Raw genomic sequence first — 27,986 nt, forward strand, 5'->3', positions numbered from 1 at the left:
TTAAGAATCTTTAATAACTAATGCCTAGGATTCCTCAACTTGATTTAAAATTTAAATCAAATATTCAAATTTAAGTTAGTTAAGAAAAATCAGTTGATGCAACTAATTTATAACTTAAATAGGAATATTTAATTAAACAAGCTCCAGAAAGAATCTAGTTAGTTAAAATTCTATATTTAATTAAATACAAGAAAAATACAAATAGTTTGTCTAGAAATAATATCTAAACTAAAAGTGTTTTTCTTAAGATTAACTTTAAAATATTAAAATGAAAATAAATTTCATATATTTTAAAAGTTAATTATGTTGCTAATTCAATTTTATTAGGTCAAACTAATATAATTAACCTAGTACAGTTATTCAAATCAGGCAAATGGGCCTTCACAATTGGGGTAGTTCATGTGAGGGGGTGCTGGGTTCAATATATCGTACCCACTTCTATGGCTCCCAACTCTCACACAAGGCCCAAAAGAGAGGAATTTAACCTTAAAATAAATAACTGTTATTAATTGAATAGGTCCAATAACTAAATGGACATAAATAAAATCTATCATGGTGTGACATTTTATTTAGCAACAACCTATATGCATCTATATAACAAAATAAACATATAGGCTCACACAGGCACACTTTGGATGGATCCTATCATGTTGCTAGGTCATACACAAATGAAAGAAGAATGTAAAATTTACCTGTTACAAATTATTAACTTGACCAAGGGAGCCATCAGATCATTAGATCTGGCAAAAAGTAACCATGGCTATTTGCGATCAAGTAATAATAGGTTTTTAAAACTTACACACAAGCTAAAAACACATACTCCTGCAACAAGGTTAGTGGATAGTTGGAAGTAGGATTTATTTAATTTTAAATAAATAATTTCGAAAAATAAATAATTAAATAATTAAAAAAAAAATTTAATTTTCGAAAAAAATTTTTTTAAAAAAAATTAATTAATTTCGAAAATAAAATAAAAAATAAATTTAAATTTCGAAATTATTTAAAAATAAATATTTAAAATTAAACCTACTTTTTGAAAAATTAGGTTTCAACCAACCTAAATATCATTTCAAAAAATTTGCTAACTACTTTTAAAAAATTAAGTGTTATTTTAAAAATAAAAATTAAATAAAATTAGAAAAGATAAATAAAATATCTTTTCAGATTTTAAATTTAATTTAAATAAATAAAATAACAAAATTTAAAAGTTAGCAAAATATCTTACATCTATTTAAAATTACATGATTATAAATATCTTATTTTAAATAAGGTCAAAATATCTAAGAAGATTTAATTTAAAAAAAAAACTCTTAAAAGATAAGATATTATTTAAAATATCTTAAAAGATAAGATATTTTTAAAATATCTTAAAAGATATTATAAATATCTTAAAAGATATTATAAATATCTTATAAAATCTGACCTTAAATTTAAAAAAAATATAATCAAATTTAAAAATAAGATAGATTTTTAAGCAAAAAGATAAATACTAATTCTATTCAAATTCAAATTACACTAATATCTTGAATTAAATTAAAAAAAAAAATTAATTCAAAATGATAATTAGAATTGAATTAGGAATAGTAATAGTATATATACAAAACCATACAAAAAATTGGAAGTTAATTCCATGAAAAAGTATGAAAAATTGAAGAAAAAAGAAAAAATTCGAAACTGTACGGACAGTTCTGCGATCGCAGGAAAATATCAAGACAAAATTTCCGATTTTGTCAAATCTTCAAAAAAATCATAACTAATTCAAATAAAATCCAAATTGAGTTCTGTAAAAGGCTAACTTGCTAAATTTTTTCCATACTATCCAATAAAAATAATTTCAGAAACGAAATCACAATTATTTTTCACGAAAATTTCACAAACATCAATCAATCATCAAATAACACTCAATACAACATGATACCATCCAAAGAACATACAAACAATCGTTTTAAAGTCCAAATTACATGTAAGTAAATCAATTACCATGGCTCTGAGGCCAGTTGTTGGGAATTATTTTACCAGGATCTTAGATCTACTCACAAGTATGTTGTTTAAACATCCTAAATATGAACTTTCTAAAACGATAAATTAAACACATATAAAGTTAAGAAAACCTTACATTGATGCAGCGGAATAAATGTCTCCTTCCACTCAGATCTCTAACCCTTGATTCCTTTCTGTAGCAGAGTATAATCAAGATCTGAGCCCGAATGTCCTCCTTCTTCAAGCTTTGATCCTTCACAGTCTTCCAATCTATGATTGAGTTGCGCTTCTTGTGTGTGGGCACTTACTCTTTCACTAGGGTCACGAAAAAGATGAAGGGAAAAGAGAGAGAGATATTTCGGCCAAGGAAGAAAGTGGGGAAGGCTCAGTTTTCTGAAGAGAGAAATTTCTGTCAGGAAGCTGATCTGAAAACTTGTGTTTTGACTGAGCCATCACTTTCTATTTATAGGCAACTACTAGGTCTAGGTTTAGAATTATTTGGCATTAAAATAATGAAAATAATAATTTGAAAAATCAACATTAAGTGGTCGGCCACATGGTGTTATTGGGCCTCACTTAATTTTGCAATTTTATCAAATTTTGTCTCTATTTTCTCAAAAATGCCAATTTTCCAATTCTAACCTTTTAAATGCCAAAACTAATTATTTAATAACTAAAATAGATTATTAAATAATATTGTCATTTAATTTAATTATTAATTAGACATATAAAGTCCATTAATAAATAAATAAACCTAGAAAACTCTTTTCCTTACAATTTCACCCCTGCTTAGTAAAAATTCATAAAATTAGACATAGTCTAACTTTAGAATTATAATTGACCAATCACGAATCAATTAATGAGTCTTACAAGCAGAATGTTCTCAACTAGAATGGGGACCATGGATCTATATGCTGAGCTTCCAATAAGTGAACCAAATTTACCAAGTAAATTCCTACTTATTAATTCTTCGTTGAATCCACTCTTAGAACTTAGAATTGCACTCTCAGACTTATATAGAGCATATTGTATGTTTCACGATACCAATATACTATCTCATTTAACCATTGTTATAATCTTATTGTGATTTAAAGATCCTCTATATAGATGATTTACATCGAGATGGGATTTCTTTACCGTTCTCACCTCTCAATGTATTTTGCCCCTTAAAACACTTAGCTACCTGTAAATGGTGTTTAGTGATCTAATAATTAGTCAGTTAAACAAGAGCTCATCCATTTACTTCTATTTGCTAAGCTCGAAGGGAATCATCACTTAACTTTTATACACCAGTAGAAGCTATAGATTCCATATTTATGTTCAGCACTCCCACTCAATCATACTATCATGTTCCCAAAATATACGTATCACCCTGACCCAAAAGTAGGCTTAACTAATAAATCTAAGAACATGAATAGCACTCCTGAGTTGAGCCTAAGCATATCAGGATTTAGATTCTTTTAATCTTAAGATCAACTACTGATATTGACTTGGAAAGATATGTATAACGGTAAGTTTGTAATATCTTAACTTAGTTGCAATATCGGTCCAGTCCAATGTATACTCCATACATTCGAAACTAGTATACTTTACTAATGTCCTGGAAAGAACATAACACTTACTCCAAGTGTAAGTACACATCATCGCTGATTATCACATTAGTGTAAATCCAATAACACTGATGAAACAGGGACCAAAACTTTTGATTCATATGATCACAATCACATTCCACTGTGTTGACGATACTGTAATTGTGAATAAACATATGATCTGGATTTAACTGATTTTGTGTGTATGAATGTAATAAACATATCAAACATATTAAACCATTAGCATGCAGAATTCATGCAAACATCAATCACTTCAAATTTCTTATATTGATAACTAATCAGATTGTAAAGAGTTTTATTTAGGACATAAAACCCAACACTTACCGCCTCAGAGAGCCAGGTCAGAAATTTCACTTCAAAAGTCATGGATCGGGCCGTTGTTCCACAGACAAAGACTAGGTAACTTAATTATAATTGATTTTTTTGTTATTTAACTTGAATTTAATTTGCATACTTTTATTTATTTACTTTTTATTGTCTCATACAACGGTAACTGCGGGATGTACGTGATAGAGCACATCGAGCATAGTATGCTGGAGACTACGTTTGATAATGTGCACGATGAGAATATGAAGAAATTTAGAGAGCGGTGGTGTGTAGATTTGTTTTATGAGAATTTAGCATGAACAAATGTGTTTTTTATTTGGTATTTATTAAGATAACAATGTAACTGGTTTTTTTTATTGGTATGTTTATGTTTTTTTAAGAGTTCATACAAATTTTACGCCTTTCTTTCATGCAACAAATTATAATAATTATGTAAATATAAAATATCACAAATTCGAATATTTAAAATAGCCCAACATTAATTCAATAACAATACATAATAGTCCAACACATCACGATACAAATAAACTAAAATAACATTTTTAACCTCGGTAGTTGCAAGTGCTTTTGTTGTGCCCATTGGCACCGCACTTGCTACAATTTCGTGATTTGATAATCCTTTCACCGTTACAAGCAGTTCGGTTGTTCTTAATTCTTCCAACCTTTTGCTTCTTGGGTCGCCCTACTGGTTGCTTCTCAACAGGCACTCCAACTATCATGTTCTTGATGTCATCAGGCAATTCCCAATCATCCTCGTCACCAACTGGCATAATTGTTCCTTCATATGTCCTCCTCCAATATTCAGTCGTGTAATATGGCGAGCATAGTGTGTACGCGCTAATACTTCGCTCCTGAGATGCATCACATGCATGAGGACAAGGAAACTTCATGCACTGGAACAAGCCGCAAGTGCAAGTATGTTCCTGCAAGTCCACTACGCCACTGGTCATAACTGTTCCTCCAGGGTGAACCTGCAACGTGTAAGGCCCGCATGAGTCAACGTTCAAATACCGACCTTTTTCAAAATGCAATGTCAAGTCCTCCTCCATTTCTAGTGCTAGGGGTTTTGTCCACTTGTCAGCTTTTTCTTTTCGTGAAGCAAACCACTTCTGGACTTTGGACCTCAGGAATGCTACAGCAGCAGTGATCGGGAAGCCTCTTGCATCCTTAGTTGTGTTGTTGAAGCTCTCAGTCCAGTTGCTCGTCATTACATTGTAACGTACCCCTGGAAAGTACGACCGGACCCATTTTTCAAATCCAATTTCCTCAAGATATTGTGCAACCGTTGGATTCATGGCCCGAATGTTCTCAAATTCTCTGTGAAACTCTGATCTTGAATACGTGTAGGCACACATGTAAATGTGATTCGTGAAGATGTCAGTCTTGAACTTGTGGTTGACGTTCATAATAATGTGGTGGTAGCATGCACCGTGGTGTGCATCAGGGAACACGATATCCAAAGCACGAACAATGCTTTGATGCCTATCCGAAACAAAAGCTAAGTTTTCAACATCACCAATCGTTTCTTTCAATTTTCTCATAAAATATAGCAAAAGCTATCGGAAAGATATGACTCCCTGCATCCAAAGCCACTGCACACAACATTTGCCCACCATACCTAGTCTTCAAGAAAGACCCATCAACACATACAACAGGTCGACAAAACCTAAACCCCCGAATAGAAGGACCCAGAGAGAAGAAACAATACTTGAAGCGACCATCTTCTACCACAAAATTCGTGATGGTACCTGGATTCCGCAACTGTAGCATGTGCAAGTAACTAGGTAATTTCGAGTACGAATCTTCAGGTGTACCCCGAGCTAGGTGTAGTGCCTTCTCTCTGCACCTCCATGCCTTTTCGTAACTCATTTGGATCCCGTAATCCGTGTGCATACTTTTTCTTATATCAGAGGGCAACTGATCCGAGCCGTCAGTTGCGAACTTATCCTTAATTAGATGGGCAACTATTACAGGTGATGCTTGACGGTTATCTTTTCCTCGAAGATCAAGGGAACATGTATGTACATTATGAAATGTACTCACCTCAAACATGTTAGAAAGTACGTTCTTCTTCGCTCTTAATCTCCACCCACAATCTATATCCTTACATGTGACGTACCAAATATCAGTACCGGACTTCCTAACGTAGTAGTCAAACCCTTTCTTCATTGCATACAGGCCAACAACCATCTTTAAATGCTCTTTGTCTCTAAAAAACTTTCCCACATGTAACTCCTCGCCTGGTATGCCACCCGTAGATATATAATGACTATGATCCTTGATGTCTTCTCTTGTATACATTTTCTCCTTGAATTTACCGTAACTTGTCGAAGAAGAAAATGGATCGCTCCATCCAGTCACATTGGTCCCTCGAGCATCAGTAGGACCACTAATATCATTGGTCTCTCTACCATTATTAGGACCTGTACTGTCAGTAGTTCCTCTAGCATGACTGGTTTCGCCTGGACGACTACTACTAGTACCAGGTGTTTGGCAATTTTCTCTACGGGGCATTCTTTTCCGTGTCGGTGGCCTCGGTGGTATTTGGTACGATAGTGGAGTCAAGTTCAAAGGTACAGCAGCAGCGGCCTCTGTACCTTGGTCGTCTCTTACGCCATCATTGCCCTCAACATAACATTCAGGGTCTGGACCATTAAAAAAACCATCGATGAACGGGATTTGTGCTACAATATCAGCACTCGGCATCATATTGTTTAATTCAGGTAATAAATCCGCAACCAACACCTCTGGATTTGTTTCTGGAACAAAACTCCCAACCTCGCTACGATTATCCTTAACAGAACTTGGTGTGGGACTAGGATCTACGCAAACATTCTTCTTTAACAAAGTCACAAACAAATGAGTAAATTCATCTGGCTTCTTCGCAAGTATAGATAAAATGTACCTTGCACGCTTATCATTTCCAATAACTTCAGGGCGATACTCAAAGCCTTTCTTGTACTTGTAATGTACTTCCAATTTCAAGTCATACTCCACTTTGTCGACATCCAGTTCTTCGTACAAAACATCAACCAAACCTGAGTAGCTTAGGTTCGGATCAATGTCAAATGTCAAATTGTCGCCCCGTTTATAAACCCAATCTCTACCATCAAACTTCCAAACACCATTATACATAACACACGCATTAACAGTTGAACCTGCCACATACATTCAAAAAAACACAGTTATAATTTACAACAAAAATCTCACAAAAATAAATCTTAATTAATCATGAATTACGAAACAATAATAATTAACTTATAATAAAATAATAATTAATAATAATTCATATTTAATAATTAATAATAAACCAATTATTAATAAAAAAATGAAAAATAAAACAATAATTAATAATTCATAAGAAAACAATAATTAATAATAAAAAATAATTATTAATTGATAATAAAATATAATTAATAATTATTACTAAAACCATAAAAAATAAAACAATAATTAATAATAATTCATAATTAATAATTAATAATAATTCATAATTAATAATTAATAATAAAACAATAATTAATAATTCATAATAAAACGATAATTAAAACAATAATTACTAATTAATAATTAGTAATTATAATTAATAATAAAATAACTAAAAATAATAAAATAATTCTTAAAACATTAACTAAAATAATAATTAATAACCAATAATTATTAATAAAAGAATAATTAATAACACAAATATTAATAAATCACTACAATATAAATTAATCATACAATAATAAATAATAAATAATAATAATTACAAAAAAAAAGAAAATAAAATATTGCTGTAGGGTCCGATTGGTCTGACCCTCCTTTAAAAAATTCAAAAAAAAAATACAAAAACCAATCGGGTCCGATTGGGTCCGATTGGTCCGACCATCGGACCCATATGGGGAGGCATCGGCCCTTGGGTCCAAAAAATAAAAAAATAAAAAATAAAAAATAAAAAAACCAATCGGGTCCGATGGGGTCCGACTGGTCCGACCATCGGACCCATATGGGGGACATCGGACCCAGTGTCCAAAAATAAAAAAATTTAAAAAATATATATCGGGGGGCCGATGGGTCCGATGGTCGGACCCACATGGTCCGACCATCGGACCCATCGGGCCGTCATCCCTGACATCAAATTTTCAGCTTATCGGACCCCCATCGGGCCAGCATCGAGCCCGACGAAAAAAATGCAGAAAACCAGAAAAAATCCAGATTTTCACAGGCAGCAAACTTTTTAACAGAAAAAACAGTAAAATAACAGCAATAATCCACAGATCAAGCATCAAAACAACATTATAAACTAAATATAACAACAACAAACAAGATTACAGAAACAAAAAAAAATTACCCATTGCTTGTACAATGTTGCTCCTTGTATGATGCTCCCTCCAAATTTAAAGAAAATAGGTAGAAGGGGAGTTCGGCTGCTTATAATATAGTATAATGAAGAGAATGAGTGAAGAGTAAAAAATTTTATGGTGAGAGAAGGGGAGTTCGGCTTGTTAAGGGAATGGGATGAGAAGAAGAGAGAGGGGAGGGGTAATGTAATGTGGGGGTAAAATTGGGTTTTACAAAAACTTATCCCATTTTACAAATATTACATAGTATTAGTTTAGGATACCAATTTTTTGTTTTATTAAGCATGAAATTTCAAATTTCCCATATAAAATGAGATCATAGATACAAGAGGATAACTAGACCACAAAACCTTTCTAATAACTTCTGACAAGGCATATTTAGCAAGGTATGAGCTACAACATTTATGGATATAGAACAAAAAAAAATAGACTAGTAAAGTGAAATTCAAAAAAAAAAAAATATATATTATCTGATATCTACTAAGACTATACCCAAAAATGTCGCCAAAGAAATCTGGTTATAAAATTTCATTATCACATTCAAGCAATCTGATTCAAAAGGGACTCTGAAAACATTAGATGGCATCGTTTTTTAAGGCTAAAGCTTTTGTTATTTCAGGAGAGAAAGTACCCAAAATGAGCCAAACAACAACAACAAGAACCTCACATGTGGAGTCACAAACCACCATACCCAAATTGCATCTATCATTAATAGCATCAATAATTTTTACGATTCTCCTACCAGGCAGCACCCAAAAAGAACTGGAAGAACCATTAGGAGAGGAAGTCAAGTTCACAGCCGAGTGAATAGCACTGGGGTCCTTGCCTAATCTCTATTAATCAGTAAGAAAGTCACGACCCCAAGAAACAACAACATTTAGAGAAATTAATTTATCATCATGAACCTTTTTATTCCTCCTAAGATAGACTCTTCACATAATAATCAAAATTAACTCGAAAGAGGCCACATGCAAAGGATTGAGAAACTTATGGATGAAATTATAAAAATGATGACAAATAGCAAGAGGATTCCCCAAAGTTATATCACAAAGTTCGCTACACTCAATCAAAGATGGGCACCACCACAATGCATGATGGGTAGTTTTTACTTGAGTATCACAAATAGGACATACCTCATTTGCCAATAATTCATGCTTTGTAAGATTGCATTTAATTTAGGCATAGTTTGCTATGTTTCTTTAAGTTACTTGGTTTTTTTGTCATTCTTTTTGTGTTATTATTATTTGAATTATTATGATTAAAGGTTGTGAAAGCAGAATGCATGACAATTATCGTGGTTTTATATTGGATCATCTCTTCAGAATTGGGAGTACATGTGGTTGAATCTAATTTCTTAGTAGTTGTATCGTCGTTCGATAATAGACGTTCTTATTTCAATGAATCTGATTCATTATTAGAAGATGTTGTAAGTTTGTTGTTCAAATTTTTAGAAGTTTTATAATTTATATATGTCGGACAATCAATACAAATACATAATAATTGCACATAGATTAGCAATGCATGCTCTTTCAATGATTGAAGAACTTGTTTAGCTAAGGTTATGTTTGGTAAGAATGAGTGAGAGAAGGATGGATGGTAGAAAGAATGAGGAGTAGGAAGAATGGAGAGAATATTTGTTCTCCTTTATATTGTTTGGTATAAAGAGTATATGTGGAAAGATGGAGAGTAAAATAAATATTAAAATTACTATTTTATTATTTTTAATGCAATTATATATTATTTTTCAATGGTAGAAAAGATATTTTATATAATTTTTTTTTATTTTTTTAAATTTCTTCAAGTTAGGAGAAATTAAAAATAGTGTATTTAGAGCGAGAGCTTCTCTTTTCATCTCTCCTTTCCCTCTTGCCAAACAAAAGGATTCTCCAATCCTTTTATCTCCCTCCCTCCCTCTTTTTCTCCCCTCTACCAAACATAGTGTAAATAAGTTTCCTAAGCAATGTATACTCGTTTAACCTTAAAACATGGAAAAGCTAACTACTATGATATAGGCAAATACAATAATTATTCAAATAACAAATATAAGGTGGTGTTTGCTTGGGCCGACCCTGAGCATAGGCGGGCTAGGTACGCGCCTAAGGCTCACTCATTTTACGGGTCCAAATCAAAAAATTACATTTTAAAAAATATTCATATTTTTTTATTAATTTTTAAAAATACTATTTATCTTTATAGTAAAGGCCCAAAAAATTTTTTGTTTGCCTATAGCCAATTTCAGCTCAGGGCCGGCCCTACTGTTTGTTTTGATGTAATATAATGTAATGGGAATGGTAATTTTAATATGAATGATAATGTAATGGAATAAGAATTGTATTATGAATGATATTATGATATTTGATTTAACTCTATAATGAACATTGTAATCAAATAAAATAAGTTGTATATTGACAAAATTACTCTTAGTTTTATTATTTTTAATATTTAAAATTTAAATTAAAGTAAAAAAAAGAGCAAAACAGATATTTTCTAATAATCAATGTAATCATTATTACATTAATTTTATAATATAATGGACAATATATATGGTAATGATCATTGTACAATGTAAAGTGAAAACAAATAATATAATGATAGTGGTAATAATTATTCTGTTACAATCCATTTACACTAAACCAAACATTCTCTATGTTCAAAAAAAAAAAACAAACCAAACATCCTCTAAAGGGAAACCAATGCGACTATAAAGCCGAGTGGGTGATCGAAACGGCACCGTTGTGATGGAAAGCGTAGTGAAGGAAACGAGGGAAGCCTTGACTGCAGTTGAGGAGGAGCCAAAATCAATGGTCGACGGTGGGGTCCAAGACGTGTACGGTGAAGATTCCGCCACCGAGGATCAATTTGGCATTCCACGAAGCGTCTCCGTTGCTAGTTGTCGAGTCGAACTCTGTTTTTGGCGTTAGGAGAGGACAACTGTAGAGTTGGAAAAATAGTGCCAATGGTGATGATTATCGGAGGCACAATCACATGCTTTCAACAATCACGTTTCAAAATATTGATTTTATTGATAAGTTTTTCATTTCTTTCTGATTTTATTAATTTATTATTATCATTTTACAAAATTCGTGGAATATACTTACTTCAAGTTTTATGGCCTTATTCACCATTTGGAATGTTGACCGAGGTTTTCGGCAACCAATATAATAATAGTATTTAAGAAAGCTATAAGGAATTAATGAGAGAGATTTTTACGTGGTTTGGGCATTAATGAGCCTTAGTCCACGAGTCTGTGTATTTATGAGAGTATTTATTACAGAGAATGTTCTTGGTGGTTTTCCTCTCTAGTTCTTCTGAAACCCAGAATTCTCGACTCCTGCCTCAATGAGTTTGGGGGGTATTTATAGTGTTTTTGTGGGGTGATCCCTAGAATTGAGGTACATGTCTTTCTGTAATATTCAGTAAAGGCACACATTCCAAATGGATACATCATAAGAAATGCACGGTCTAATCCCTAGGCTTTTTAGGGGTTTAATGGACGTAGTCCTTTATCCTTCCTTGATTGATGTGATTTCTCATAAAGTAGCTGTCACTAGGCTCATTAATCATAGCGTAGTAGCTGCAGAAGGGGGGTTATGCCGTCAGACTTTAATACATATGGCAGTTTTGATACGCCTTCTCCCATGCGGCATTAAATGCGAGGTGACTGTTCAGATAGGATTTGATACCTCCCAGAGATGCTTTGTTGTAGCTTTGCTCTCCGGGAGTATGTGAAACTCACATGCCTTCTCAGGGAGGCATGTTAAATGCTGATCCCTTTGATTAAAGAGACTTAGTTGAATTATCCCAGAGTTTAACCTCTTCAGTCTACGTGTCTCAATCCGGTATGTCAACGTATTTTGGACAAAACCAGGGGCAACATTTACCCCCCAAGCCTTGTTTGGTAAACAAGTAAACAAGGCTTGCTTAGATGTTTCTGGTTAGGGCTGAACATCGGCCGAGTTTACAGGGTTTCGGGTTGGCGGGTTTCGGGTTCACGGGTTTCGGGTTCAAAAAATTGAAACCGAACCCGGACTCGAATAGGGCACGGGTTGGCGGGTTGGCGGGTTGGCGGGTCACGGGTTGGCGGGTTTTGGTTGGTCGGGTTTAGCGGGTTGGCGGGTTGACCCGGTCAACTCAGTCAACTCGGTCAACTCTTTAAAAAAATTAATTTTTTATTCAAATATATTTTTTTTTTATTTATTAAATTAAGTATATATAATATAACAATTTGTTCATAGTATCTACTATTGAAAAAAAAAATGCATTAATCAATCCAACCAACAAACAAACAACCTATTTATCAAAGATTTAAATCAAACTTCATATTTATGTTCATGAATCATGATAAAAGTGAAAACTAAAATATTTCAAAATACATCCATATCCAATATTCAAAGTCCATAAAAATCTAAACTCCATATTATATATATATATAAAAAAAATATATATATAATATATTTATAAACTGGGTTAGCGGGCGGGTTCGCGGGTTCAACCCGAAACCCGGTACCCCTAAAATCTCAACCCGCCAACCCACCCGAAGGGTACCGGGTTGAACCCAACCCGCCCGAAACTTTTTTTAAAAAAAAATTTTGCGGGTTCACCAGTTCGGGTTCAGGCGGGTTGCTCGGGTTCGGGTAAAACCCGCTCAAAATGTTCAGCCCTACTTCTGGTTGATTTATTAGCTTCCTGGCACGTGCCTTGGGCGCGTGGGGATGTATTTATGACCATCATTATTGCAGTTATTTGCTTTTTGCAGACAACAATTCGTTTTCTGTCCATTTATTGATACGGCGCATTAATTGGGTGTCAGTCGAATACTCAAACGTTTTCTACCGCCTTGATGAGCGCTTATCCCAACGTTGAATCTGTAGAATGCAAATCGATTGCCATCCCGACCGTACGATGATGGTCGACCACAGCTATCTCACACCTGTTCTGGCCTATAAAAGCCAGCCTTCTTACTTCATTTGGTTACTTTCAGCATTTTACCGAATTTTCTTAGAGTTTTCTTAGAGAGAAAAGAAATTTCAAACACCATAGATTACTTGCTTCTCTTCCTTCGCCGTTGCCAGTCTTCATTCTACCGGCGATCAACACCAACCCCCAGCCTTCAAACTTCATGTAAGTTCTTCGTATACCTTATACTTGCTTACTGTTCGTTTATATAGCATGTTTTATGATTTCTGGGTTGGATGTCGAACTTCTAGGAATGTGTTTGCCTAAGTTTACTATACGATGCGTTAAATTCCTCTTTTTTGCATCTTGATTGCTCATTTTCACTACGTTTCTGTTGACGAATCATCCTTATCTTACGTAATAACGTCTTTAGGGCTTAGAGTAGATCTTGCTTTCTTAGCTTTGCCCTTTTTTCCTTTTTCTCTTTCTTTCTTTTGCAATGTCACTGCCTTTGGGATTTTTGCACCCGATTCTTGCCAAGGAAAATCTCTTGGGGTTTTCCTATTTGGCAAGTGTCCGGAGGAGGCCTCTTTCCAGCGGTTAGGGGACCCCCATTCCCTTTTTTGAACATTAGGGTTTGGTTTGGGGCCTAACTGCTGGATTTTTTCGATTTTTTTAGAACCAAAATGTCTGCTTCCGCGTCTAATTCTAAGTCTTCCAAGAAGGGAGAGGTTCAACTGGCCACCCTGGAGGAGGTCATGCAGACTCCCGTGGCCCAAGAGAACTTTAAATCCCGTGCTAACGGTTGGGAGGCGGATGAGCTCCACTCCACATTGACTTGTGGTCACCAGCTTGAAAAGATCGTGGTGGTGGCAGGCATCAAACCATCAGCCTCCGGGACCTTCCACCGGCTGCCTCGAGATGAGGAGACACCTAATCACAACTATGGGGGCTTCGGCGCTTGGAGCCAGACCCATTTGATGTCCGGGGCTATGCTCCCTCTTCAAGACTATTTTGTAAACTTCTTAGTTTTTGTTGGCCTTGCACCGTACCAACTAATCCCTCAAGCCTACCGCCTGCTTTCAGGCTTGTTTATTTTGTATGCTGCCTGGAGCTGGGGTTCACCCAATCCGGCTGAAATTTTATATTTTTATGAACTTGTATCTGTCCCCAAGAAGGGGGACAAATTTAAAGACGGATTTTATGGCCTTCGGGCCCACCCTTTGAACGAGGGCCCTGTCCCTTTCAACTATCAAAAGCACATGAAGGAGTATCGCCACCGCTTCTTCTTTTCCTCCGGTTTCCAGGCCATGGACCGCCCGAAGCTTCTTACGGAATGGGTTAGGATCCCTCCTTACATGCGGACCGCACCTACTCGAGTATTCCTCCAGCGGGCCAAGACTTTCTCCACTTATGACAAGAAGGCCCTCAACGTTGGGGACTTGGTCACGACGAAGAACTGTCGAAAGGCCAAACTGATATCCGAGAATCAGTCGGTGGATGACTTCAATCTTTCCAATGTCATCTGCCAGAATGTAAGGACTCCGACTGCGGAAAGGGCGCTCCGGGTGGAAATAATCGCCTCGGCGGAGGACCGGTACCAGAAGTACCTCTTTAGGAGGGAACAAGAGCTGGCCTACATCAAGGCCCGGGCTGCAGCCGGGAGGACCCTTCGTCTGGAAGCTCCTCCAGAGCGGAGGCCCTCAAGGCCCAAGCCTGCGGCCCCGGTTCCCAACACTGGTGCTCCCGACGCCAGTACTTCAGGTTCTGGTAAGTCTCCTTTAGTAATTCATCATGTTCCTTCTGTCGGGGAGTATACCCAACTTAGACTTATAGGGTTCGATGAGCGCCTCTGTAGGTTTAGAATGCCTTCCACCCGGTGGGGGAGTCACGCTAAAGAATATTATTTTTCCCACTTGGGCCATTTCTTGGGTCGGTCCCGGATGGGCTCTGGACCTCCGGCGCCTATTCCCCTGGACCATTCAGCCCATTTATCCTCCAGCTGGTTTCTCCCCTCGGACAACTTTCTTGGGGATGATGAAGCCAGCATTGTAGTCCAAGACTTTTCTAGGGCTGAATTAGAGAGTCAGGGTAGGACTAGTTGTATTGCTTTCTTGTTGGGCGCACACCTTTCTCATGATTATTTAAACACTTCGTTTATTTCTTTGTTGCAGTAGCTAGGCCTATGGAAAATCCTCTGGCTACTCTTGCTGAGGCATATAGCCCTGACGCCTCTCTGCCTCCGGCTCCATCCCAGTTGGTGACCCCCGGGAGGTCCTCGTCCAGTGCCCCTTCAGGCACGATCGTCTTGATAGACGAGGAGGGGGGAGTCGAGGAGGATGAGGTCGAGGTTGCAGCCGCCCTTAATCGCAAGCGGAAGGGTAAGATGGTTGAAACCGGGCCTTCTAAGCGGACCCAGAGGGGGGACACTCCGGCGGTGAGCAATGAATCTGGGATTCCTCCCGAAGCGGAGGAATACACTGTGCCGCACGGCATTGTGCTGACCCCGGTTCCTGCGGATGAGGAGAGGCAAATGCTCTGAGTTACCAAACACAACTACGCCCTGGATGAGTTCAGTCGGGGACACGCTAAGGTGGAGGCCCTAAAGAAGATTCTGCGGGAGGAGCAGCAGAACACTTTGCACGAGGATGCCTTCCGGAATCCTTGGGACCTGAACATGGACCCTTTGACGGATTGGTTCAACCACTTTGTAGGGCCTACCCTAGCTCCCTTTGCCTCGGAGATGACCAGCCAGTTTGTCTCCCACCTGACTCAATTCTCAGCCAAGAGATACGCGGCTTGTGCCTCCGTGAACTCTGTACACCAGGTGCAAGACATCAGCGCTGCTCTGGCCGCGGTGAGTACTTGTAATTTATTCCATTCTCTTATATTTTGTATAAGGCATCTGATTTCATTCTTGTTTCTTTTTTCAGATTACTGCCGAGACCGGCCGCCTTTCCAAGACCCTGATCGATCATGGGTTCGTCATGTCTGAATTTGGGGGCATAGACGAGGCCGTGAGGATTTTGCGAGACTTGTCTGCCGAAATGAGGGCATTCCAGGAGGAGGCCCTCCAAAGGGAGGCCCTTGCGGAGGCGAAGTACAGGGAGGAGGCCAAGCAGAAGGAGGCTCAGGCGGAGGCTAGGCACCAGGAGGAGCTGAAGGCGGAGGGCGAGGCTACAGCCAGGGCCAAGCGCGAGCTTCGGGAAGCCAGGGAGGCTATGGACGAAATGGCTACTAAGTTAAAGTCCTTAGAGGAGTTGCATCAGGCGGACTTGCAGTCGACGGCCAACCTGACTGTGGACGTGAAGGAGCTAAGGGATTTAAAAGATCGGGCCTTGAAAAAGGCCAAAAGAGATGAGCTCCTGACCCCAGTTGTCTGGAAGCATTGCGTCAAGCGCTTTGATGACGGCGTCTATATGGCCTGACACTCAAACGGTCAGAGCATCAAGCTTGACTTTTATCCCAAACCCGAGGAAGACCTTGCTAAGTTCCGGGAGAAGAAGAGGAGGCTTGATGCTTTGCTCGAAGAGCACCGGGGCCCTCGTCTTCCTCCTCGTATTGAATAGGCCGAGCAGTCCAACCAATTTCACCATTTACAACTATTTTTTTTCTTTTTTATTTACAGTCTCTTTTCTTTCAGACAATTTAAATTATTATCTTTTAAGGGGAGACAATTTAAATATACTTGATCATGTTTATTGTGTTGTCAACACAGTGGAAAGTAAACATGACTATGTGAATAAAGATTCTAGATTTATCAGAACACTGGGTTTTACTGATATGACAATCTACAACATAGTTTACTTGCATTTGGAGAAATGCTATGTTCTTTCCAGAACATTGGTTAAAGTAAAGCTTGGGTTGGATGCATGGAGTATGCATTGGAATGGACTGATATTGAACTTTGAAATAGATTTATTAAACTTACCGTAATATGTATTCAATTCAATATCACTAAGTTGATCCTAGATCAAATGATCTAAATCCTGATATGATTAGGTTCAATCTCAAGAGTATTATTCGTGTTCTTTGATTTGTTAGTTAAGCTTACTTTTGGGTCATGGTGATACGTACATTTTGGGAACACGGTAGTGTAATTGAGTGGGAGCGCTAATATAAATATGGAATCTATAGCTTCTATCTGGCGAATAGAAAGCAAAGGATGATTTCCTTCGAGCTTAACCAAACGAAAATAAATGGTGGAGTACTCATTTCACTTAGCTGAAATATCATTTATACAGGGTTAAGTGTTTTAAGGATAAAATACATTGTAAGGTGTTACGGTAATTAAATCCCTTTACAGTGTAAATCATCCATATAGAGGATCATTGATCAAATTAGAATTATAACAATGGATAACTAATGACGTGTCTATATGGTGGAACATATAGAGCGTTCTATATAACTGAGAGTGCAATTCTAAGTTCTATGCGTGGATTCAACGAAGAATTGATAAGTCAGTGAATTTAAGTTGTAAATTCTTGATCTGCTTATTGGAAGCTCGGATATATAGACCCATGGTCCCCTCACTAGTTGAGACAATATTACTTGTAAGACTCATTTAATTGGTTTTAATTAATCAATTATAATTCTCAAAGTTAGACTATGTCTATTTGAGAATGTATCACTTGTTAAGGGTAAAACAGTAAATAGAGAATTTCAAGGGTATATTTATTAATTGGGAAACTTTGATTAGTTTTATTATTAATAAATAAATGACAATATATTATTTGATAATTAATTATAATTATTAAATAATTGGATTTGACATTTATGTGGTTGAATAAGAGAATTGGCAGTTTTGACAAAATGGGAAACTAGGAATGTAGGAAAAGGAAAGTTGGAAAAGTGGAAGGCCTTGTTTCCACATTGCCTAGGCCGGCCACCTTGCTTCCCTTTTTCCATTTATTTTTCATTTTTTAATGCCAAGTAATTCAACCATAACCCTATGCGGTCTTCTATAAATAGAAGGTAAAGGCTTCAGATTTTAGACACACTTTGACATTATTTTCTTTCACTAAAAATTCATCTTGAAGCCGCCACTCTCTCTCTCTCTACCTTCTCTATTTTTTTCGAAATCCTCTAAGTGATATAGTAGTGCCCACACACATCAAGTAATACCTCAATCATAGTGAGGAAGGCTGTGTAGAATTCAGAATTAACAAAGAAGGACATTCGGGCTCAGATCTTGATTATACTCTGCGACAGAAAGGAATCAAGGGTTAGAGATCTGAGTGGGAGGAGACATATATTCCGCTGCACCCAATGTAAGATTTCTCTTACTTTTATGTGTTTAATTTTCTATCGTTTTAGAAGTTCATATTTAGGTTGTTAAATCAACATACTTGTGAGTAGATCTAAGATCCTGGTAAATTAATTCCAACAACTGGCACCAGAGCCAGGGTAAATTGATTTGCTTGCAAGAAATTTGGACTTAAAACGATTTGTTTGTGATTTGGATTGTATCATGTTGCTTTGTATGTCATATTGATGTTTGATTGTTGTTTGTGAATTCTGGGAAAAATAGTTACTTTTCTGTTTCTGTAATTATTTTTATTGGATAGTTTGGAAAATTCTAAGCAATTTACTTTTTTACAGAACTCGATTTCGATTTAATTTGAATTAGTTATGAATTTTTGAAAATTGGAAAAATTGGGATGATGAGCACTCTTCCCACGGGCGCAGAATGGCTGCATGCAGCCTCCCTGTGCCGTGAAAGCTCGGCCAGCTCCCCAGATGCGCGCGCGGAATGGTATGCTATGCATACCATCCGTACTGTTCATCAATTTTTTCATTTTCTTCGATTTTTCATGCTATTTCATGGAATTAACTTCCGATTTTTGGTGTAGTTTTGTATATTGATTTTTGTTTTTCAAATTTCAAATCTAATTATCAGAAATAAATTAATTTGATTTTTCAAAATTAATTTTAGATATTAGTGAAATTTGATTTTGAAAAAAGGAAAAAAAATCAAGTTTTTGCTTACCTCTTTTCTTATTTCCTTTAAAATTTGATTATTTTATTTTTTTAAGGTTAGATATTAATTTTTTTTTTTTTTTTGGTAACTTGATCTTATTTAAAATAAGATCACAATAATCATGATACTTTAAAAGGGGAAATAAGATATTTTGTTAACTTTTTTTAAATTTTGTTATTTTTTATTTAAATTAAATTGTAAAATGAGAAAAGGGTATGTATTTACCATTTTCTATTTTATTTAATTTATTAAATAACATGAAATTTAAAAGGTAAGTGAACAATTTTTTTTGAAATGATATTTTTTTTTTTTGAACAAAAGTAGGAACTTTATTACTTCAAATCATCCAAAACTAAAGATGAAATTACAAAAGGTAAAGACAAACTAGAAAAAATACGATCAGCCTCAGAAAGAGAGGATCGCGCCAGCTGGTGCGCAACCCTATTAGCAGATCGCTTAACAAAACTCAAAGAGATATTACCAATCTCGGCGCAGAGCGCCTTACAATCTAAAATAATATGGCCATAAGGAGAGACCATATTTTTATTGCTTTGAATATCACTAATCACTCTCAAACAATCAGATTCAAGGATGACCCCCACCCAACCATTGGACTTTATCCAACTCAAAGCTTCCTTAAATCCGAGAGCTTCCACCTCATGAGGCTGCAAAAGACCAGTCCTTAGCACAGTTTTTGCTTGCAGCACCATCCCAGCCGCACAACGAGCCACTAAACCCATGCCAAACCGAGCTTCGGTAGTGAACAAAGCGCCATCAACATTTACTTTGATGTAAGGAAAATTTGGAGGATACCATTTTTCACACAACACCCTTGATTGCACAGGAAGAGTTTCTTTTTCGAACTGTTGTGCGTTGCACCAGTCCGAAAAATTCACATTAGCCACGTGAATTACCTCTTCACTTGAAGGAGAAATAGCATTCCAAACAACATCATTACGAACTTTCCACACCGCCCAAAGAGTCATAGCAGCTTCGAGACGCTCGGCTTCACTCCAAGAAGCCAAACCTTCAACAAACCAGCTCCGAAACACCATTGCACCAGGTGCTACGGCCTGAACACGGGTCTGCTGCCAACACGAGCGTGAGAAACTACATCGCACCAGTACGTGTAATATAGTTTCAGGGGCAGCGTTACAAAAGGGACAGAGCATACCGACTTGGACATGTTAAGAGGCCAAAAGAAACTTAGTCGGAAGGCAATTCGCACTTGCTCTCCAGAGGAAATTAAGCACCTTCGGAGGTACTTTAATCGCCCATAACATCTTCCAAAAATCAGTAGCAGCAATGTCAAGATTATTACCATGAGTTTCTTGTTGCAGTCTATACGCACTCTTGACGGAGAAATTACCTTTGTCATCCTTTAGCCAATACCAATCCGCCTCCCTAACATAAGTCGAAATAGGAATACGCCAAACCAACTTTTTGTCCCGTTCGTTTAAAACATCCGAGAGCACCTCCTGATCCCATTCCATCTTGTCAATGTGCATTAGAGAACTCACCATTTGCCCATAGAGACACGGACTAACAGTCTCAATATACGGATTAGTCTCATCCATTAGCCAAGGGTCATTTAGGATGCTCACCCGAGTACCGTCACCAATCAAACGCCTTGCGCCAGAACGAACCAAAGCCTGGGCTTCCAACACACTCCGCCATATGTAACTTGGATTACTTCCTAAAGTAGCAGTAAGGTATGAACCAGAGGGGAAATATCTAGCTTTAAAAACTTTCGTAGCTAGAGATTCGTCACAAGACAACAGCCGCCACCCTTGTTTCGCAAGTAACGAGACATTAAAGTCCCGAATATCACGAAACCCCATGCCTCCATGAACCTTATGTGCCTTGAGCTTGTCCCAACTTAACCAATGAATGCCTTTGGAACTAGTAGACTTCCACCAAAATCTACTAATGGCACTCTCAATTTGATGACAAATGCCCACAGGAAGAAGGAACAAATTCATAGTGTAGGCTGGCAATGCTTGAACTACCGCTTTAATAAGAACCTCCTTCCCTGCTCTAGAAAGAAACTTATTATCCCAAGTTTGAATTCTTTTCTGAACCTTCTCCACCACAAAGCTAAAAGCCGCCGTTTTATTCCTTCCTATTGAACTAGGAAGCCCCAAATACTTGCTATTTTCTTCAGCCTCTCTAATACCCAAACGGTTGCATATTGTCTCTTTCATGTGAGATGTTGTATTAGTACTGAAAAAGACTGAAGACTTCTGAAAATTAACTCTCTGTCCCGAAGCATTGGCAAAAGTTTGGAGCAATTGCTGTACATTAGCAACCTCTCTTTCAGTAGCCTTGCAATAAAGAAAGCAATCATCTGCGAAGAGCATGTGAGACACTATTGGGGCACCATTGGCGACTTTGCAACCATGAAAAAGCTTCCTTTCCTCGTATCGCCTTATGAGAGCTGACAACCCTTCCGCACAAACAAGAAACAAGTAGGGAGAAATAGGGTCACCTTGTCGAAGCCCCCTACTAGGAATGATCGGACCCAAAGTATAGCCACTACTCACAATATTGTACCGAACCGAAGAAAGACAACCATGAACTAACCGAACCCATTTATCGCTGAAACCCAAACGAGACAACATAGCTCTTAAGAAAAGCCAATCCACTCTATCATAGGCTTTACTAAGATCAAGTTTCAAAGCCATACAACCATCCTTCCCACTCTGCTTACGCTTGAGATAATGTAGAACCTCATAAGACACCATGATGTTATCTGTGATCAGTCTTCCAGGAATAAAAGCACTTTGGTTCAAAGAAATAATCCCAGAGAGTAAACTTTTCAATCTATTAGCCAAAACTTTAGTAATAATTTTTGCAACTACATTACATAAAGATATAGGCCTTAATTCACTCATCTCATCAGGCTTCTTCTTCTTTGGGATCAAGACTATGTTAGTATCATTTAAACCTTCCTGCATCTCCTCAGTCAAGAAAAAATTCTGAACACAAGAAGTCACATCCGCCCCAACAATGTGCCAATATTTTTGAAAAAATTTTGGGTTCATACCGTCAGGCCCCGGAGACTTATCTGGATGCATCTGAAACAACGCATCCTTCACTTCTTGAGCATCAATCGGTCTAATTAAAAAAGCATTCTGTTCCTCATTAACCTTTGGCGTAACACAACTCAACACTTCATCCCAACTACCAGGCTCAGCCGAAAAAATATTAGAGAAATAATCAACCATTAAATCACCCAAACCCGCCTCCCAATGCTTGTATACTCCCGTGGCATCTTTCAAACAAACAATATTATTATTACGACGACGAGCAGAAGCTTTGGAATGGAAAAACTTACTGTTTTGATCACCGTTTTTTAGCCACAATTGTTTCGAGCGTTGACGCCAAAAAATCTCCTTCTGATTAAGAGTTTCAAAGAGCTGACTCTTGGTGTCCGCATACAGCTTTTTCCCCTCGCTATCACGTCTACTTTTAAGCAACTTGAGATCATTATTACATTGCTTAATTTTTGATGAAAAATTCCCCGCCATCGTACTTCCCCAAGCCTTTAAATCCTGACCACATTGAGCAATTTTCTCATGCAAATGGTACACACCTGACCGACTCCAACTCGCCCTTATAACAGTCTCACATTCTTCAAACCTTGTCCAAAAATTTTCAAACCGAAAAGGTTGGACCCCAGCCGATTGTGTATGTTGCAGCATGTCTAGGAACAGAGGATTATGGTCCGAAGGAGACACCGCCAAATTAAAAAGCTTAGCTCCAGGATACCGAGACAACCAAGCAAAGTTAATCATAGCCCGATCAAGCCTAGCTTCCATCCATGCCGAAGTGTCTCTACTTTTTTCCCAAGTAAACTGGTGCCCAAGTAAGTCTATGTCACATAAGCCGCAATGACGAACCGTCTCTTGAAACCCCTCCAAAAGTCGCCTAGGATAAGCTCTACCCCCTCTTTTTTCAGAATTATGGAGAATATTATTAAAATCTCCCATCACACACCAAGCTTCTTGATATCTTGCATGAAGGGTACACAACAGCTCCCAAGAAGAATGTCTACGACTTCGGTTCGGCTCCCCATAGAAACCAGTAAAACGGAACTTTGGTTGACCTTCAAAATGAACAAAACAATCCACATGATTAACGGAGTAAGAGTCAATGACCACTTCTTCTTCATTCTTCCATAACAACGCTAGACCGCCACTTCTTCCTTGGGCCTCTACCACAAAACATCCTTCAAAACCCAACCTCCTACTCAATCCATCAACTCGATCCTTATTACTTAACGTTTCACACAAAAATAAAACTTTGGGCCTTTTCTTGTCAACCAACTCTTTTAGGAACTGAATGTTACGTGGTGGCCCCAGCCCACGACAGTTCCAGCTTAGAATTTTCATAATGTCTGGCGAGACCCTGAACCAAGGCCCGCCACAAAAGAGTTTTTTGGAAGTCCAACATCACTTTGGGCCTGTCCCACGTGGCCCATTGCCTCTTCTTCACCCACTTTCCTCTTTTTATTATCATACAACACCACCTCAGCATTCCCACCAATCAATATATCTTTTTCCTTATTCTTTCCATGTATAGATATATTGACATTTCCTTTTTTGCTTCTCAATCTACACGCCTCCTCATCACTCTCCATCCTCCCATTATGCATATCAAAATCATCATTATTATTCAGCAACAAATCCTCTCCCTGATTAGTGGCCACGCCATCTGTGGGATTTGTTTCCATATTGGGTTGGCTTGAATTCTGTCCAGGTTCATTGTGGTTGTAACTTACCGCCGGCTGCCAACCTTTGTTCCTCAACCACCGCGCGCCAAGGTGCTTGTACGATCGTTGTGGCTGAGCAATCATAAACTCTCCGTATGGTTTCGCAATTTGATCCAAAGGTTGTTGAAACAATTTGCTGCAGAACTTGTCTGAATGCCCCATAACTCCACAAATGAAGCAAAAGGTAGGAACTCTTTCATACTTGAAATGGACCCAAAACCAGCTACCATTCTCGTGAGTTAACTTGAGTCTTCTTCTCAGAGGCTTCCTAATGTCCAAAGTGACCCGAACCCGAAGGTAATCTCGCCACACACCGATGAAATTCTTAGGATCATTCTCAACAAATTTCCCCAAAGTATTTCCTATGCCACGAACAGTTGCTTCTTTCATACAGTCGGGTTTGACATCATGGATTTGAATCCAAATATCAAGATGATTTAATTGGATTAAATTCGGATCCCCTCCTACCGGCAAGCGTTGAATAATTAACTGCATCCGATCAAAAGTCCATGGACTACCATTCATGACTCTTTGGATATCCACTTCGTGATAGAATTGGAACAAGAACCGGTTCTCTTCAAGCTTTTTCACAAACATTCCCATTCCCGGTTGCCATAACGATGCCAAAATGTTTTGCATTTTATCGAAATCGATCACCCGATGAGACAAAAATCTCCCAACTAAACACCATCTGTCATCAATCCCCTCTTCTTCTCCCTCATGGCCGACTGTCAACTCTGATAAGTCTTCCTCTTCAATCTGAAAACTGAAAACATCCTCCCTGCCTCCTCCTCGTACCCCACTCGAACTAGCCATAATCACTCACAATCGGATAACAAGAACTGTTACAGTAAAAAACAATCAAAACAAGACAAACTAACACCCCATGTCAATAGACAGGACACTTGAAATGATATTTAGGTTACTTAAAACCTAATTTTTCAAAATTTTAGGTTTAATTTTTAAATATTTTTTAAAAACTGATTTTTTTTTATTATTATTTTCGAAATATATTTAAAAATTAGATAAATCCTACATCCAACTATCCAAATCTAACTTGTTGCAGGAGTATGTGTTTTAGATTGTTTGTAAGTTTTCTAAAACCTATTATTGCTTGATCTAAATTGTCATGGTTAACTTGTTGACAGATCCAATGATCTGATTTTAACCCATGGTTCAATTGTCAATAGGTCAAGTAAATAATTTGTAACAGGTAATTTTTACATTCTTCTTTCATCTGTGGATGACCTAGTAACATGATAGGATCCATCCAAATCTGTGTGCCTGTGTGAGCCTATATGTTTAATTTCTGTTATAGATACATATAGGTTGTTGTTGCTAAATAAAATGTCATAACTTGATAGATTTTATTTAGGCTCATTTAGTAATGGGCCTATTCAATTAATAACAGTTGTTCATTTTAAGGTTAAATTCCTCTCTTTTGGGCCTTGTGTGAGAGTTGGGAGCCATAGAAGTGGGTACGACATACTGAACCCAGCCCCCCCTCACATGAACAACCCCAATTGTGAAGGCCCATTTGCCTGATTTGGATAACTGTGCTAGGTTAATTATGGTAGTTTGACCTAATAAAATTGATTAGCAACATAATTAATTTCATTCTTCCTTGAAATTAATTTAAGAAAACCATATTTTGATGAATAATATTCTAGAAAACTATATGTATTTTTCTTGTGTATAATTAAATATAGAATTATAACCATGTAAATTCTTTCTGAAGCTTAATTTCATAATTTCATTAAATATTCCTATTTAAGTTGAGATTTTGTTATATCTAACAAATCAACTTAGATTTGAATATCTTTTGAATTTCCTATTATAAAATTAAGTTGAGGAATTTTAGGAATTGGTTATTAAGATTCTTTGGATATTTTTTAAGTTGATATTTTATATATATGGAAAACTTAAAATAGAATATCTTCTAAATTAAGTGGTTACCACTTAATTGTTAATATTTAATTAAGTCATTGATTGAAGAATATTTAAGTTGGATATTTTAGATTTCTCTAAACAACTTAAATAAGATATTTTTCAAATTTATTCCATTTTGAAATTTAATTAAAGTTTTTTTTACTTTAATTTGTAATGTTTCATTATTGAGATATGGAATATAAATGATAAAATAAAATACATATTTTAAATAGTGAGCTTTAATCAAGAGAAATTCGATCTCCATTGTTGGTTTTACATAGCTATTGTTTTAGTGAGTAATCCTCCCTAATGGAGGAACGTTCATTAGCAAGTTAGCACCTTTTAATCTCGAAAAGATAAGTATTCTTGTAAGTTTTTTATATTAGTTTTGACCACCCTAATGGTGGCGACTGTATAAGACTTACAAGAGTATGAAACAATGGTGGAAGCTCATAAGATAGAATTGCCTTGACTCTCGCCTAAACGGGACAACGCTGAATTCCAATCTTGATCGAATAAAAGGTTGCTAGAATGTTTATCATTTTAGATGAATTGACAACTCTATTCAATGGATGATGCTTTGACTCTCGCCTAAACAGGACACTGTATCAGTTTGTTGGAAACCTTAGAAAATAAACTATGTTAGATTTAGTATTTTTATAACATATGTGATTATTTGTTATTTTTTGAACTTGTGTATGAATTTATAGAACCAAAACCTTACTTCTGTTTATTGATATGTTGTAGTGCCAATATGAATAACCCTCACACCGATCCACTCCTAGTTAGTATCTTGGCAAAAGAACTCAATAGTGTGAAAATGTATCCTAGTAGTTTCATTAACTCGCACCTATTGTTGATGAATCTGAAGTTCCAAAAGGCAAATCTACTTGGAATTGATTTATCAAAGGAACAATGGGTACGACTCATCCTTAATAGTCTTCCTCCGGAGTATGATGGCTTTGTTCTGTATTACTTGTTGAACAATCCTCACTCCTCCGACATGGACAAACTCAAGACTGAGTTGAAGGCCCATGAGCGGAATTTGATTGCAACGGGACCTCCTGGTATTGCAAACTTTAATCAGAGGAAGAGGATTAAGCATGAGGGCTCTAACAAAGCTGCTTCTTCAAATACAATTATCAGACATCATGTTCTATGTGCGAATTGTAATGGAAAGAGACATAAAGAAGAACAATGTCCCAGACTTCTAGACAATTGAAACGAAGGTGATGCTTTTGTCTTTAAATCATGTGTTTTAGAGAAGACAAATCCACTTGGATTGTTGATTCTGGATCTACTAACCATGTATGTTCTTCATGTTGGGTTTTATGCCCTAAATAAAACTCATTTCAATATAATCATATTTACTTATTAATATAGATCAGAAATAACATTTAATGTTGCATGGTTCACATGATTTATTTCATGATTATATGTACATAATGTATGAATTCATCTGAAACCCTTTTCACATACTTGATCCTGTTTATTGTGTTGTCAACACTTTGGAAAGTAAACATGACTATGTGAATAAAGTTTCCTAGATTTATCAGACACAGGGTTTTACTGATATGATAATCTACAATATAGTTTACTTGCATTTGGAGAAATGCTATGTTCTTTCCAGAGCAGGCATTGGTTAAAGTAAATCTCAGGTTGGATGCATGGGGTATGCATCGGAAGGGACCGATATTGAACTTTAACTTAGATTTATTAAACTTACCGTAATATCTATTCAAGTCAATATCGCCTAGTTGATCCTAGATCAAATGATCTTAATCCTGTTATGATTAGGCTCAATCTCAAGAGGCTATTCGTGTTCTTTGATTTGTTAGTTAAGCCTACTTTTGGGTCAGGGTGATACGTACATTTTGGGAACACGGTAGTGCAATTGAGTGGGAGCGCTAACATAAACATGGAATCTATAGCTTCTATCTGACGAATAGTAAGTAAAGGATGGTCTCCTTCGAGCTTGACCAAACAAAAATAAATGGTGGAGTACTCATTTCACATAAGCTGAAATATCATTTATACGGGGTTAAGTTTTTTAAGGATAAAATACACAGTAGGGTGTAACGGTAATCTAATCCCTTTACAGTGTAGATCATTCATATAGAGGATCATTGATCAAATTAGGATTATAA

General features: G+C 36.8%; 1 protein-coding gene across 1 annotated transcript; it reads right to left on the reverse strand.

The window, feature by feature from the left end:
• Nucleotides 1–4,459: 4,459 nt before the first annotated feature.
• On the reverse strand, nucleotides 4,460–5,272 carry LOC115703941 (uncharacterized). The gene has a single exon (XM_030631170.2). The coding sequence runs from the start codon at nucleotides 5,270–5,272 to the stop codon at nucleotides 4,460–4,462; it is 813 nt and encodes a 270-aa protein (XP_030487030.2).
• Between the last annotated feature and the right edge of the window lie 22,714 nt (nucleotides 5,273–27,986).

This window comes from Cannabis sativa, chromosome 1, assembly GCF_029168945.1.
Source record: "Cannabis sativa cultivar Pink pepper isolate KNU-18-1 chromosome 1, ASM2916894v1, whole genome shotgun sequence".
NCBI lineage: Eukaryota > Viridiplantae > Streptophyta > Magnoliopsida > Rosales > Cannabaceae > Cannabis > Cannabis sativa.